Source organism: Fundulus heteroclitus, chromosome 4, assembly GCF_011125445.2.
Source record: "Fundulus heteroclitus isolate FHET01 chromosome 4, MU-UCD_Fhet_4.1, whole genome shotgun sequence".
Lineage (NCBI taxonomy): Eukaryota > Metazoa > Chordata > Actinopteri > Cyprinodontiformes > Fundulidae > Fundulus > Fundulus heteroclitus.
Window position 1 is genome coordinate 36453267 of NC_046364.1, and position 17353 is coordinate 36470619.

The following is a 17353-nucleotide window of genomic DNA, read 5'->3' on the forward strand; positions in this document are numbered from 1 at the left end:
ACCATGGTTTCAAAATGAAAACAAACTGATAACAGAAAGAAAGAAAAAACTGTCTGTTTGAATGGTCCGTCCTGTCTTATATACCCTGTAGCTCTTAGAACTGACAACAGCATGAGCAACATTGATAGTTAATAGTACAAACAAAAACAAATCATAAAATGCAATAGAAATCACTTATTCAACTGCTTGAAGTTTGTTCATGTTTTTTTTGTTCAGTATAGGCTTGAGTTGACCTTTGCTGGTTTCAATTCTTGTTGATGTTCAGTGCATTTCTGACCTCTGCAAAGGGAGATTTCCTGATGATGAATGTGTCGGAAAACACATTAGATTCCCTGTGGTTTAGTCTCTGTTGTGCTATACCTGGCCATTCTTTTAATCTCAAAAACCCATTAAGAGGAAACCAATAAGACCGAAGAGATTTACAAAGGGCCTTGACTAAAACCTCTTATTCTGCTTTCTATTTTGAAGGAACAAAAATGGAAAACAGCGTTAGCTGAAAGCTGCGACTCAAGCTTACTTTTAATTGGCTAGGAATGGCTTTAAAAAAGCAACAGATAAAACCCAGTTTTTGACTTTTATGCAGGTCATCCCTGAAGGATGGACCAGTCACAAAAGATTACACGTGTGCCAAACAAGATGGCAGTAAAAAGGAAATGAAACGCTTCTGTTTCAGTGTAAATGTAGCTTATGTGTCAGGCGTGTGCCCCGGAAGAGTCGGCCGGGCCTAGCAGTCTGTACTTCTCCTCTAGGGACGGCTCAGTAGCGCTGCCTTGCAGGTGGATGAGTGGCTTCGTCTGCAGCAGGACGCACCCTCGTCCCCGGCCTCGCCTCTCCTCCTGGTTCCTGCGATTGAACAGGTTTATTCTATTGTCCAGCTCCGGGCTGCCATTTTCCGAGCCGGTGGGGCTGGGAAGCTTAAGGTTGACGGGGTCTACTGCCAGGCCCTTCTGCGCGAGGCAAGAGTCTTCTGAGAGGGAGGAGAGCAGCTCCTGCACCACAGCACTGGGGTCCCTGCAGGGCTCCTGGCCTGAGAAGGAAGGAGGGCAGCAGCGACGGGAGCTCAGGCTGACGTCCGGAGCGGCGCTGCTGCTGCTGCAGTCTGTCATGGATGAGCCCGGGGTGTGGCTGCTCAGGCTGTGAGGGCGCACCGTCAGGCTGCCGCTGGACTGCGATACGCTGGTGGAAGCGTCGCTCACGGCGCTGCCCACCCGCTCCATGGCAAGCTTCGGATTTGACTGGATGGAGTTGGTACTGTTAGGGAGGTGGACGTCGATGGCTGCCGTGGTGATGACCCGGGCCCCTGGGCCTGATGCTCCAGTATCTTGATAAAGATTTGAAAAAAAAAAAAACAACAATACGCAGGTCAAGAAAATTGTAACTGGTCGACTATAAAACTTTACAAACACCAATAGCTAATAGCCCAAAATCATAGCTATAATTTTCCATGTACGGTACAGTGTTTTGCAAAAATTATCCACTCCCCTAGAATGTTTTCCCACTTCATCACATTACAAACACAAACTTCAACTTACTATATCGGGATTTTTTTTTTATGTGAGCATAGCTCTGAAGTAAAATGTTAACAGTCTGAAAGCTGTGGCATGCATCTGTATTCTGCAACACTAGCTATGTTTACATGGACAAAAGTAATCTACTTTTGACATCTCCAAAGCTTTATCCCTGATCTGTCGGCTGTGTTCCTTGGTCTTCACTGTGCTGTGCATGGGTACCTGGTTGTGCTGTAAAATGGGGAGCAAAATTGAAAATAAATATGGTGAATCCCCACCACTTCCACCGGCCACCACATATTTAGTCCCTCCAGTACCCCAAAAATATACCATGCAGTAAAAGGAATACAATACCCGAATGCATAGGTGCATTACGTACATGAACCAGTATTCTAAGAGCTCACGAAACAATACCAGTGCACAGACTGAACTTGTACGCTCATCATCCTTTTGAGCCAGAGAAACGTAATTTGAACCTTGTTTCGAATCTTTTGCTTTTTTTTTTTGCTGTGTCAGTAATTGATTTATAAGCTCATTTAAATAATTTCCTACTAGATTTAATTGAGACAACAGTCCCTGGGACGCTTTTTTCTGTGAGTGATGAGGAGCGGCAGTGTCTGCTTGGTGCTGTGGGAGGCACCTCCTTTGCAGACTGGTTACAGGTCAGCCGACATCTGCAATGCTTTAAAAAGCTATGAAAGGCTTCCTGGTGTGTTTTATATGATAACTGGCAAGTGAGAGAGATGCATAACTGTTCAAACACTTAAAAAGGTTGGCTGAGATTGACTTCATTTTACCATTCCTGTCCATTGCTTTAAACTGAGCAAGTGATTGGATCATGTTAGGATGATGTCACTTTTATGAAAGGAGTTGGATTGAACCAACTCTGAGCGTGATATTACTTTTTATTTTTGTTTTTGCTTTTTTTGAAACTAAAAAAATCAATTAAAGTTAACAGGGACATTGTAAATATGTTAGGACTGCAGGGAGTGATGACTGTTTTTTTTAATGTAGGAGTAGAAACAAAGGTTTGCTCTTCCACTTTTAAAAAAGGGGCAGCAGTTGTTCCACTTGCTCCATTGTCCAGAAGCCAATTATGCTTTCTGTGCACTGCTGTTTACTAATAGACCTTTGAGGCTTCCCCAGACCTTATCTATTTATGCCGAGATTAAACTACACACAACTGGACTCCGATCACCAATTAGCTGACAAGAACTGGATTTTACTTCTGGCTAACAGAGTAAAGGAGGCTGACTACATATGCAAAGTGCACTTTTCAATTTTTCGTTTGTTAAACAGTTTCAAAACAAGAACATGCCTTGCATGAGGAGTGGTGTGTAAAATACCTTTGACGTAGTCACTTACCACTGCTGGCTTCACTGTAATATTGGCTAATGTAGTTGTTCATGTCGTCCCGCACCACAGCATCTGGGTTAAAGAAAGAGATATTGAGAAACACGTTATTTTATTGTTATTATCATGAGGTGCCACTGATTGCTCCTGGGTCAGACTAAAGCATGGAAGTAAAATTTAACCTGAAGATAGTTTCACTCACTTATTCCCTAAAACACTTTTCAGAGGCAGTTTTTGTCAACAGGTCAAATGTGTTTTCCCTGAAGTGAAACGGTTCTTATCCGTGTTCTGTCCAGTGAATCAGGATATGCAATTTTGATGGAAAATGACAAATTCACACCAGGCTTTAAACGTTTTGCATTTTAAATGACTTTCGCAGTTTTCCGTCAACACTGCGGGTCTATTTCAGTAATCACAACCCAAACAAGCCCAAATGGCATTCATATCTTATGTTTACAACATAATATTGACAGAGAGGATTGTGCCCCGGGCCACAGATGCTTTATGGACACGCGGTCAGGATCATACACATGCTGCCACTAGGTACATTAGCTGCACCTTGGTGCGCTATGAATAAACTGGGACATATAGGGGTGAGGTGGAGGTGGGGGTGGGAGACCAGGAGCTCTTTGTTCAAGCACTGATCCCTCCAGCCTAGCCGGCCTCTGCATGCGTGGCAAACGGCTGCCATCCGCGGTGCTCTTCTGCTCGCTTGATTGGTCTTGAGCTCACTGTCCGCTGGCTGAGTGCGAACCCAGAGTACCCTGAGTGCTAGCCCCTGTCCCCGGGGACATGCAGCAGACTCTGATGGATAGTTTCATTTATTTTTCTGTCTAAAATATTAATCCCTGAGCCACCCCTGGAGAGGAAGCATTGGAGTCACTAAAACAAGACTGAGACAATCACTCTACAATTAATAAAGCATGAGTCTTAAGGAAAAAAAAGAATGGGCTATCCAGCATGCATAAAAGGCTTTCCTCTTCTCCCTGTGACACTCGACTTACCAGGCTGTCATCTGACGGCGGCAACAGAGAGGCGGCAGCGTCACATCTACTGAGTTTAAATCTAAACTGTAAATTCCCTGGTTAAGGCAATAGTTCTACTCTAAGAGTGAAGAAAAGGGACAGACAGCCTCTTAGTCCATAAAGTAGGTTCACATATGTTTGTTTAAAACATCAATACTTTTATTAAAGAGGAAATTGTCCATGTTTTGCAGGATTTTATCACACAGGTACAAGTGCATCTCACTAAATAGGCATATCACGGAAATGTTCATTTGCTTATTTCATGAATTCAAACTCATTCCACACGGAAAAGTTTTCCTCTGTGTTCAAGCCCCTGAGTGAATGACATTTTTTTAAACGTTTAAAATTTTTCTGTTGAGTTTAAAGATGATGGCTTCCAGCTAGTGAAAACCCAAAATTTAGTTTGCATTAAAATTGCATGACAATGTATACGCCTCAACAATTGTCAGAGCTACCTGTATCAGTGCAGCGTGGTATAAGGACAACATGCCTGTGGCTCTGCTGAGGTCGCTTTATGCAGCTTGTCTAGTCTGTCTACTCTGGCGTCTCCTAACAATATTTTATGCGGGTTGGGAAGTGATTTTTCCAAATGTAATGCAAAGATTAGTTTCATAACACATGATTTGAGACCACTGAGTAACAGTCCAGTCATTTTCTCATTAGCACAGGTGAGACGCTTTTTATATGGTCTCTGGTTCAGGAGTGGCTTAAACACAAAAAAAAAAAAAACATGACTGTTATAGCCCATGCTGAATACGTCTGTGTGTGGTGGCTCCATCTGCAGTCCACACCTTGTGAATCTCCCTAAATCTTTGCTTCACAAGGCTCTCTGATGCTTGCCATGATCAATGCTTTAAAAAAAATCCCTGATAGATTCAGTTGAACCAGATTTAAAGCCAAAGTTATTAACAGAAATAAAGTCTCAAATATGTTTGATAAATTATATCGGGTTCCATTCCTAACTTATTTTCTGATGATATTCTAAATCATTAAGGGGTACTTATAGCCTCACGGTGTTTCTTTCAGTCAATTGTACCGCTTTCTCTTTGTTTAGCGGCACACCAGCAGGAAAGCACACCTTTTTCTGTCAATGCATAATGCTAAAGTCTTTAAGATAAGATAAGATAAGCAAGGACTTAGGAATTAATAAGGAATTAATTTATTTAAACCAGCTGAATTAACTTAATTTGTGCAATTACCTTACGACTGACTATAGGTAATTAATATCTCAAGAACATTTCATATTCCAATGAGATGTTCACAAATTTGCTCAAAATGTAACAATGACTACAAGGGTAGATTTTTACCAGGCTCCCTTTTAAATGAACATGCTTTGGAACTTTTAGGCACCTAACAATGAATCTCCTGTGAGAGCTGCTGCTTTCTTGAGATTCCCTGATATTTTTGGTTGTGCCCTGCAGGTCAAAACAGGCAGAGATGTCGGGGAGTACAAATAAATTTAACTGGATTCGAGTTCATCTGACTTGAGTTTGGCCCCTGTGGCCTCAGTGCCCGTCCCAGTAACCATGTTTCTGCAAAGAGCCTCACTTGTTTCTGTGAGCCAGATTTCCTACTATGCCCTCGGGGTAAAATTGTGGTCAGTGTGGAGCCTCCCCAGCGCTTGTTGCGGTTTGCAGGTGGGGGACAGTTACTGACAGGAGCGCACGGTCTCCAAACAAGGCCCAAAGCGCAGAGCACTCTGTACCTAACCTGGCCCAAGTGGTGTGGCCTGGCTCGGTCGGGCCTGCCATAATGAGTCAGTCAGACAGATGGTTAGGGCGTGACGAAGCCTCTGCAGCATGACACGGTGTTGGAGAACATGGCTGGTTTTTTTTTTTTTTGGTTTTTTTTTCACCGGGAATCTGCAAGATCCTAAAAGCTTTTTTGCCCTCACATTAATCCCAGAGTGCCTGCAGTCAGATGGCTGTTGTGTGTAAGCATGAAGGGGCTTAGAGTTTGGCCTCAAAGCTGCTCCAGGGCTCCTGCTCCAGATTAACTGTACACAGCTACAGCATCCACTTCACCTGATGTCACCTCATTACAGTCTTTTTGTTTCACATATTTATGTACATACTTAATGCTGCACCTTTCTGGCGGCTTCTTCAGGAAAAATTGTACCTGGGTTGGAATGTGATGAAATTAGCAATTTAAGATTTTTTTTTTTTTATTCATTTCAATTAACTTGATGTAAGCTCTTCCGGATCTAGTTCTAATTTCCTTTAACTCAGACCGTACAGGCACAGGTTCCAGAGCCAAACCTGTGTTAGCGTGTGGCTCCCTGGGGTTCCTCTGCCCACTCTCGTCGTCTGACTCCCCAGGCGTCAAACCTTCGACAACCTGGAAGCTCCTGCCCTGTTTGCCCCAAGCATGGTGGATCTGCATAGCTGCTTCACGCTCTGCTGCGAGGTCCAGGTCCTGCTGGGCCAGATGTGCCCGCAGCTGCCGGATCTCAAACTGGATTGTTGAGCAAGTAAACACATGAAAGGGACAATGAAAAACACTCATTCAGGGTCACTATACACACACACACACATAAATATATATATGTATATGTATATGTATGTATATATATATATATATATATATATATATATATATATATATATATATATATATATATATATATATATATAATTTTGTATTTATAATTCAGAAAGAGCTTGAATATACAAGATGTTTTGAGTTATTTCGCAATTTTGTGTTTGAGTCACAATACTATATATTTTTGAGTTCACTATTTGTCTATAATGTAGAAAGTCATAAACATACGGAAAAGCTATTTGATGACAAAAGTGAATCCAAACTTTATATGTCTTTAGTATGTATATATATATATATATATATATATATATATATATATATATATATATATATATACAGATATACATTTACTAGTCCAGTCAAAGACAGTAGTGGTGTGCAAAATAATGCACTCTTGAATTTTAACCAAGATTTGTGATAGCCTTTGTTTTTTTCAGCAGAGGCAGTGTTTGGGCTTTGAAGATGCTGATGAAATCTGCGGTTGTTTGTAATGTATTGCTGCCCTCTGCTGGTGGTAAATCATAGGGACCATGAACGTGAAACCAACACAAGTGGTGCCACCTAGAGGTTTTATGTCTTTGTCGGTTTGTTTACTTACACACACACACACACAGATAGATAGATAGATAGATAGATAGATAGATAGATAGATAGATAGATAGATAGATAGATAGATAGATAGATAGATAGATAGATAGATAGATAGATAGATAGATAGATAGATAGATAGATAGATAGATAGATAGATAGATAGATAGATAGATAGATAGATAGATAGATAGATAGATAGATAGATAGATAGATAGATAAACAGCTGTGTGCCACAAAAAAGTGGACCCCCCTTACTAACCCCACAGGCACCCAAAAACAATTCAAATTGTAAAACCACAGCACAACAAAACCACTGAAAACTTGTTCAGGTTTTTGCTTCTTCAGTAATCCTTTGTAATAATATCATAGACCTAGACAATAAATAACAAAATAAAAATAAAATATCCATCCGACATCTGTCATGTAGAAGGTAAAATATTGAAACAGAAAATGTGTGGAAACCCTGAAGTTTGTACACAATTGACTTTTTTATTATTGCCCTTCATGACCACAAACGGTAGAAAATCAAACCAACATCTTAGCGCTAAATCCAACATTTATAAGGAATGCATCCAAATGTGTAACCATACATAAAAGACACGCTGCAGAACATGATGGTGAGAAGAATAAACGCAAAAACATCGTCATCCCATATGCGGCTGGAGTCTCTGGATTTTGAGGACCAAAATGTTCAGATTTTGGACAAAGAAGACAGTTGGTTAGAAAGGGGCGTAAAGGAAGCCATCTACGTTAAGAGAGAAAAACCAACCTTAAACAGGGAAGGCGGACTTAGGTTCCAACTCTCAAAAACGTATAATCCAGCTATAGAGTTGATTCCGGCCAATTATCACCTCAATCGTCACCCCCATACAGGTGATCAAAACATCACTCTTGTAAGAAAGGCCAATAAGGACCCTAACGACTCCCCATTGCAGACGCGTGGCCCAGTTTCGGTTCAATTTGCAGGCCAACAAAGACCTTAACGACTCCCCATTACTAAGGGGGTGGACCTGTTTCGGTTCAATTTGCATGTTATCTAAAGCTGCGATATTACAAGGCCTTTGTTGGGCAGTACCATAAAGCCTGGAGCTCCACACTACGCTGGACAATTTGAATCTAGAAAGCTTTCTGGATAGGTAGCGAAATGTCTTCAAACTTCGGAAAAAAGTCTAGTTGTTTTATTTTCTAACTTGTTTGGAACGACCATGACCTGGATGACCGAGAATCTTCACCAGCATACAACCATACATAAATAAACAATCTCTCCAAATGACTTGATCATGTACTAAGTGAATATTAGCATTTTGTGATTGATTTCAAGAGATGTATTACAACCAAGGTTGCACTATGGACAAGGACTGGGATGGATTTCCAACTAAAAGATGGCATCATTTTAAATCCAGAAAAAAACCAGCGCACAAAACTATTCAGACGTATGACACTGTGGTTAGACGGCTTAGAGCACTTTTTTTTTTGTACACACAGCTCCATTTCCATATCCAAATACATGCAAATATGTCCTGCATGTGTGATTCTCCTGCCTGCACGGTCAAATATCATGTTTTCACGCGAGAAGAATAACTTTTGTTCAGATTGTATAAAACCAAGCAATTATTTTTTATGTTTTCTGTGCAAAATATGATAACTGACATGGAGTGTACATACTAGTGCTCTAAATGAATACAGAAGTGTGCCGGATATGAGTGAGGCCACAGTATTTCAAACTTAATGCAGGTGATTATTCACAAAACTACTGTAAACACAGAGCCAATCAAGGGCTTTCAAATTATACAGTGAACCCAAGACGCTCAGCTTAACTATTTACAAGACATGATGCCATAAAGACATTATAATTCCTTCACAGCACAGCTTGATTAGTATCGAGTGTGCGCGCTCGTTTAGGCACACAGGCTTGATGCCAATCTGCAGATTCATATTGAGACAACTAAATATATTTACCCACCAAGAAGCTACCCATCCTGCACAGAGTTCACTTGTTATCAGTTCTAAACCATGCTTAGTATTAGATTGAATGCATCGCTAAAGGTTGGTCATAGATTAACGGGAAGGAAATGCGTCTTGTTACCAGAAACAGATTCATCCTGTGATGGCAGTTTTAGCAAAAGGGAAAAACAAACAACCAGAACTGATTAGATTCTACAAAGCAGAACTATGTGCAGGAGAGGCTAATGTTAGGATCGTAGAGCGGAAGCAGTTTAGTTGAATGTTTGTTTTGCTGCATCCTGTTTTTGTCCTCTTTATGTTGTTCTGTCATCAGTAAAGTCCTAGTGGATGAAATTGGGTCAGAAAATTGCATTAAAAGACATGAAACCAGAGGATAATTCTGGTCTGGTTTTAGGAGACGTTTACCATCAGTCCCAGGATGGATCTCGTGCAGAAGGGCACAAAAACAACTTGTTAAATGTAGTTTGTCTTGAAGATGTACAAATAGCAACATTTTCTGGACAGTGGAGATGCACATATGTTGCGAAAAGGTATTTAAATCTTTGCAGATTTCTTAATAACACTAAAATATTGAAATAAATAAATGCAAATTCTATTCAAAGCACTTGGCCTCAACATTCCTGGTAAGTTACTTACCTTTTGTGGATAAAGGCTCTCACTGTATGCCTTGATTCCCAAAAACAAATAAATGGTTTTGTAAACCTTCCCTGACTGATTTTAATTACTTTATTTCTTATCTGATTTCAAATCTCTTTAGATTGGGGCATGACAAGTTGATTTGTTTAAATCTTTAAGCTTACTTTATTAAATCAGACCAGTTCTATTTACACAATTTATTGATTCTAGACGTGACACTAATTAGGCCTAATCAAATGTGGTTAATCACGGTTAACTCATTGTTTAAAAAAAAGGAGCAGGTATATTTTCACATAGCGCCACGGGATTTTGGATTTTTGTTTTCATGGTTTGTAAATTGTGTTCATACTTAATTTAGTCATTGTAGTGTGATATTAAAATTAGTTGATGATCTAAAACAAGAATTGTTTGAGACAAAAAGGCAAATTAGATGGATGGAGATGGAGAAGGGTGCAAATACTTTCTTTTTTTTAAAAGATCGTTGTTGTTTTTTAGAGGAATTCATAATAAACAAACAACAATTTGGTCAGACTGGTGTCACAAAGTATTTCTAAAACTATAACAGTTCAATTGGGGAAATGTGGCACATATCTAAAGTTTTTTTCAGAGATAAAAATGTATTTTAGGGTCTGTTATATCCTAATGGAATCAGTTTATATTTAAAATAGATGTAATATTTTAAATTATTAGGATACATTGAAGTGTCCCACTTTGTCCCACACTAGCATGTCCCGCATTTTGCCGGTCTGGATCTTGTCCTTCTTGTTTTAACTCACTTTGAAATCTTGTGTTAGAAATACCCCATCCTTATTTTAAAAAGTATTGCAAACGTTGTTCTACTCTTTAAATCAATTTATTTTAACAAAGCAAGCTTTTCTTCTGTCAAAATGTTGCAGAATGTAAAAGAGCTAAAAGACAGCTCCTGAGATGATATAAATGCATTGAACTCTAATTATGTGCACAAACGTGGGACAACTGGCTGTGAAGTGAAGTTTAAGGCTTCGTTTCTGGTCTTGGACTCACAGCCTGCTCCTGACAGATCTGGGTGAGACGCTCCAGCTGCTCTTCCCTCACAGCCTTCGTCTTCTCACACTGCTGGATCTCCAGCTCCATCTCAACTTTGACTTGCAGGACATACGCTGATGGTGGAGAAAGAGGACAGGGAAACAATCAAAACAAAAAAGAAGAAGTCAAACAACTCGCTAGTGGGGATTGGATTCTGGTAGTATTTACGGACAATTACTTTAGAATAAAAGTCTTGTGTTTTTAATTGGTCTCCCTAAAGGTCAGAGGTCAGTGCAGCTGGACAATTTCCTCTTCACTCCCAAGATGTCCATCATCACATAAACTACCATTAGTGTTTAATAGTAACACTATAACCTCACTGAATGAATTAACCAAGGTGTTAAAAAAGAAAAAAAGCTCCATATCTGTCCTGACTTGAAGATGTCATAAAGTGTTGTTTAAACTCTTTCAAGTACTTTCTCATGAATCTTATCCAAAAAGTATTTTCTGACTGAGCTTATCTGGTCCATCTACAAATTCTTTATGAAGTCCTGCAAGGCTCTGGAAACATCTAAATTGCAGCTAGTGTCAATTTTGATGCAAAGAAATCAGGTTTAAATTTTGGTTCGAACTGATTTTCTTTTTCTTCAGAACGGTTTTAAATACAAAGGACTAAATCTGTAAGGCAAAAGATTATTAAATAAAACATGTGAGTTTTGCTATGCAGCATTCAATTTTTTCCGAGCTCATTTTAAGCCACACCAACCTGCAACACCTGGACAGATGCTTTTTTTTATCTTTAATTTAATTGTTTAACGTATCTGATGTTATCTTCTATTTATCCCAAATCATCACAATCTAGCCTCTATATTACATTATGCAATGTGCATAACTACAGAGCCCATGTGTGCCCAGGGAGAAAATGATGACTCCCTGCAGAAAGACCCCAGGTTGAACCCAGGGTTCAAACCCAGGACTTGCTGCAAGGCAACCATGCCACCAACTGAGCCGCTGTGCTACCTTGTTTAAAACGGCATTTTATAAAATAAAATTACAGCTAAAAACACTTTCAAGCGTGGCAGGTATATTTACTAGGCTCCCTTTACTCTAACACCCGTAAGTAAAACCAAATTCAAACAACTGCCCTCATAAGTTACCTAGTTAGTCAATAGAGTTCGCCTGTGTGTAATGATGTGGTCTAGAAAATGTGAAGAAGTTCAAAGGGGTATGGATAGGTTTGTAAGGCAGGTATACTGACAACTATATCATAAACCATATGCCAGTTACATATAGAGCGCTCCTGAGGCAGAATGGCAATATGCCTTCAACAGACATGATGGGAATAATTATGGATTCCTGTTGTCATCACAGATGGCAGACAAACCGTTTCACACCTTTCTCTCTTCACGGCGTTAAACTCAGCCACATGTTATCATACGTGGTGACATGTTAAACCCAGCAACTTGCAGTTGAACTCGGGTCTTTAAAACTGTTGGCACACTTAGAGTCCCCGCGTTTTGAGCACGCTGGCGTGAAAATAACCCAATGCTTTCTTCTCCAAGGAAAAGCAGAGCAAAGCACAGAGCCAACACCACATGCTTCCTAATGCCTATTTATAGTCATGCTGGCACGCTCACATAACAAAAGGAGGAGACGTCACGAGGGGTCAGTCCAGTCAGACTTCAAACCGGCGCAGAATCTCAAGCAGAAGCTCGCTGCTGGGCCGCCAAATGTGACACATTTGTGTAGAAGTGTGCGTCAGAGTCAGCCGGGTGTCTATCCTGCGTTTGTGTTGGCGTGAGCGTTTGCTTGTGTATATCGCAGCTTTTGTTCCGCAGACACTTACAAGTGTAATTTACACCACAAAGGATTCTCGCAAAAAGTCAAAGAGGCCAACACATTGTCCTGCTTCGCTGTTAGCTCGCCTCATTAGATGTTTGACTGACTGTGCGAGCCTCCGCAAAACAAAAACTAATTGGAAGCTTTTCCTTTTTCATCTAAAAGTCTTTATAAATATTTAATGCATTTAATTTTTCCTTTGTCCACATTATTCTAGTGCTCTGATTGCCTGTTTATAACTAATTAGCAGTATTTCTGGGGTTTTTTTTAATAAAAAGTTCCTGTTTTTACTCATAAGGGTTAATATCTTTAACAGTTCATTGTCTTTATTAGCATTCTTCATTTTGAAATTCTTGGGCGGCAGGTCTGAACTGAGTAGATTTTGTATTCTTCCTTCATAAACAGTGTTGTGAGTTATGGTTGCTGCTGTGGGATAGTAATGTTTTGCTAAAAAAGAAACAACCTAATAGCATAAACCAGGGGCCCACAAGCCTGTTCTAAAAACAGTACAACCTACCAGTGAACTGCATCTAAAACTTCATTTTATTCTACTGTTTATCAACGCCCTGTATTTATATAGTTTTAAAAAACGACAATATATATAACAAAGCATGAAAAACATGTTTATTTTACAGTAAGTTAAGGTGAACTCTGACTCTTCCAGTGCAAAGGTCAGTACTGGCAGCCCCTCGTATGACACAACGGCAATGAAGTAGCTCTCAGTTTCAAACAGGTTGATGAACCCTGGCATAGAAGGATGCCAGTTTTTGAAGAGTGCTCCATTTAAAAAGTACCCCTTCTTGACATTATCTCACACATCAGCCAGAACATTAAATTAAGAATGAGGGTCTAGGTTCCAATCCCCAATGATTAGATATTTATCAACACCAAAAGAGTGAGATCCGGGATGCCGGTGGCTGAATAGCCGCTGCTTCTCCTCATCGAAAGGAGGTGGTTCAAGAACCTGATCAGGGCGCCTCCCTTTAGAGGGTTTCCAACCCAGAACTTGCTGGATAACCATACATCCATTATCGCCAGGAAATGCCTTGGGATCTGGCAGAATCGGATCAGAGTGAAGAGTGTGGCTCTGCAGAGGGATGTTATTGGGTTCCCTTCTCAACCCAATTTCCTATAATCATGGATGCATGATCGCAGGTGGAATTGCACAATGTAAGACGATTTAATATTTTACATAGATTTTAGATAGTTTTTGATTTTCTTTTGTAAAAAGAAACCCAACGCCATTTCGGCATTTAATGATTTCATTAAGGAACAGTCTGCTTCAGTTTTACACTGACTCTTAACGTTAATTGAAACAAGGTCATATATTTGTTGCAAGTCTTTTATTATTTGTAGAGTAGGAAACAGATCTCAAAAGTTAGCTAAGAGGTTGTGTATGTTTAAATAAGACACTAGGTCTGGATTTCGCTGTGATTTTAAGCAGGTGATATTTCCAACCTGACGCAGCTAATAAATCCCAGTTTACCAGCCGCATCCACCCCAGTAACAGCTCGTCCCTCCGCATTTCCACTCTCATCAGACTGCTATCGCCTAATATGTCACGTTACTCACTCTGATGGAAAAGACAGACCATCTGCTGCACATTTAGTTGTTTGAGCGTTTTTGTTTTTTTTCCGCGTATTTTGTGTTCTGCTACTGAGTAAACAGAAAAAAAATCAATCACTCACAAACATAAAAAAACCACAGTTTAGGCTGAGCCGCAGGAAAATGAGTTCATACCCTGGGAAACAAAGCTGTAACGGCATGATGAAAGGTGCACGTCGGAGAAGAAACAACATGCCGCTGGCTCTGTGTAAATCTGTGTAAGTTGCATATTGAAAATAATGATATGTGTTCAACAGATGTGACTTTATGTTCATTAACACTATAATACCTGCATTAAAGCCATTCCCACATTGGCTGACAGGTTGTTTACTTTAAAGTATAGTAAAAAAAAAAAGAGCTGAAAAGAGGATATAAAGAAGAGCTGCACATAAAAAAAATGAACATGTTACGTGTTAATCAACCTTGATAAGCATGAACAAGAACAAGCTGCACTCAGGTGTGTTTCGTGCACAGCTGATCTGGTATGCGGTCAGAGAGCCTGTGTCAGGGTGACCTCTGAACATGTATCGAACCAAGCTGCATTAGCATAGCTGGGGCAACAATTACATTCAATACGCTTTCTTTGAATCTACTTAACCATAGTCTTCAAATCGATGTGAGTCAGAGCAGAAAGGCAGCAATTTACTCGAAAAGATGATCAATAGTGTTATCGGTCTGAATTGCTAATAATTTGTATAAGCATGTGAAGAACAGGGGTCATTGGACGATTCAGGACCAGCTGATTGTCTGTTGTTCTCAAAATGATTTCAGAAATAATTTTTGTTTCTCTGGACTGCTTTACAAGCATTACATAATATGTAATAATAACAACCATATTGTGGTTTGACTGCTTTTGATGGACCAGGCGTTTTATCTCTCACCATCAATGATCCTCTTGACCCTCCAAATGCGCAGGGTGATGATGAGGCTGATGGCGTCCCAGGGGCTGCTGGGCCCATTGGCCACTGTGGAGGCCACCATTGGGGCCAGTGAAAGCACAATGACAGCACCATCAAATACCTGGGGATTGTAAACACAAGCATTTAAAGCTTTATACACATGTGAGTTTGCGTGGTGCCAAACAGAGAACAAAAGAAGCACAAGTTGCTTAAACATGAAGATGTACGACTAATTAGAGGTCAAGAATTAAGATAATATGCAGGGCTTGCTTGTTATGTTAAATAACTTGATGCACAGATAGATGCAGTTTGCACAGTTTGTAGATATAGTTTTTTTTTTTTTACATAACAAGCCCTATGTAAGAATAGCTAGCAACTGCAAGCACTTTCCTGACTATTAGGCGCACTAAAAATCCTAAATCTTCCCAAAAAGTGATGTTGCACCTTATATATGATTAGCGTTGGGCTTACCGACCGATTTTATGTGGTACAATGTGCTCAAAAATGTGTTAAAATGTGTAAGTAGGACTTTGGTAAGCAACGAAGCCGCTCCGCTCAATGAATATTTGTAGCGTTACGGTACACTGTGACACTACCTGATTGGCCCCCTGAGCTGTCTACAAGACCGCTCATGTCGAAAATAGAACTGCATTCATATAAAGGCCCCCCACATACTCGGGTGTAGCTCACTACGCGGAGGTTTGCGCATACTCAAGGCGTACTCTGCACATACAGGTACATGTCAGACTATAAACGTCTCGGAGGCAAGAAGTCTTTACATTGAACTGTTATCTATGTGACACCAAGCTTGATACACTGAGCTGCTCCAAGCAGGCGGTCGCAATGACACGCGGAATCACAGTCGTTGAGGGGTGGAGTGAAAGAATATGTAGTACGCCTTATAATCCAGTGCACTTTATGGTTCGAAAAATAAGTAACTTGCCGTATATATTTTAGCAAAATAAACTATCCAGTTAAATGATTTTTTCGTCTTTCTTTCCTATTTATCTCTGTTTTGTTTTAAGAATGAAATTGTGAACGCTGACAATGATGGGCTTCACAACAGATGGTATGTTGGTGATGTGATCCTCTTCTGAAGAAACCTTTAAGTTAAGTAAGTGTGACAATTCACACTCACCAGTTCTCTTCAAATAAATAAGAAATATTCATCCTTGGTTATAGGAACCCTTTTGTAAATTTAATGCAATGATTTGCCAGTGATTATGTCAAATTATCCCTAAAATCCAAACTGTTGCATGCAAATTATGACCAACTGGTCGTCTAAGTGAAGAAGAAGAAGAAAAATATGATTACTAAAAGTACCCATACGCATTGAAGTGTTTCACATGAAATGTAATGTTACAATTTCAAACTGTTCTGATTTCTGTATTTGATTTGAAATTTATTGATTGACACAAACTAAGGCAAAAAGGAAGGGAAACATTAAAGTTTTAAAAATGTTTTGCAAATTAATACCTGAGAATTGACTTGCAATCAGCTATCCAGTCCCTTTGCACTTAATAAAGACCTAAATAAAATGAAGTACAACTAATTGCCTTCAGCCGTCCCCTGATTAGTAGATTTAGTCCAACTATGAGTAATACAAATTCAATATAAATACAGTTGTTCTGTGAAGGCTTCAGACGTTTGTTAGAAAACTTCGGTGAGCAAAAAACATGCCATATACGATTTACTCCCTTAAATATTCAGAATTTCATCCCAGGTCTGGGATGAAATTCTGAATACTGAGTATTGCTTAGCTGTGAATTCTATGTTATCCAAAGTTCTGTTTTATTCAACTTTGGACTACTTCAAGACTTTAGAAAAACAGCCCTGTCCTAGAGGACAGTGGCTACATCACCTTCAAGAAATATGTGGATAAAAGAGATGACGTCATGCTTGGTGTTACAGAGTACGACTTTATGGCTAGAGGAAGGACAGATGAGATTTAGGAGCATTGGAGACCTCAGGTAAACATTATCGAATTTCAAGGACCAGAGTAATTATTAAGACACTGCGGTCATTTTTAGCTTTTATGTGTTTGTTTTTTGAAAACTTTTGTAAAAATATGGGCAAAATATGAAAATAAATCACAAAAAGAGCTGTTTTATTTTCAGTGACATCGATGTATTATAGGGGAAAGCTTTGGCGGGTGCACTAGTACTAACCTCCACTTTGTTTTCGATGTAATCCCAGATCCCGAGCACTACAATCCTGAAGACAGTCTAAGGGAGACAAAAAGACAGAGGAAAACTTTAAAATAGATACATCAGGGACAATGCTGGCATGCATCAAAAGTCCTTTTAATCTTTTCAGTCTTTTAAGTTGTCATCCCACCAAGCAACCTTTGTGAGATATGTCCTTTGCCTGGATTCTTTTTTAGATC

The 17353-nt window shown here is 39.7% G+C and overlaps 1 protein-coding gene across 1 annotated transcript in view; it reads right to left on the reverse strand.

Annotated features, from left to right (window-relative positions):
- Positions 1 to 202: 202 nt before the first annotated feature.
- The window catches only part of LOC105930456 (transmembrane protein 266), a 51878-nt gene continuing 34727 nt past the window's right edge, over positions 203 to 17353 (reverse strand). The window contains 7 exon segments of the mRNA XM_012868683.3: positions 203 to 707; positions 709 to 1321; positions 2874 to 2936; positions 6145 to 6340; positions 10643 to 10758; positions 14950 to 15088; positions 17136 to 17192. Coding sequence (XP_012724137.3) covers positions 686 to 707; positions 709 to 1321; positions 2874 to 2936; positions 6145 to 6340; positions 10643 to 10758; positions 14950 to 15088; positions 17136 to 17192 — 1206 coding nt within the window. The 3' untranslated portion in view covers positions 203 to 685.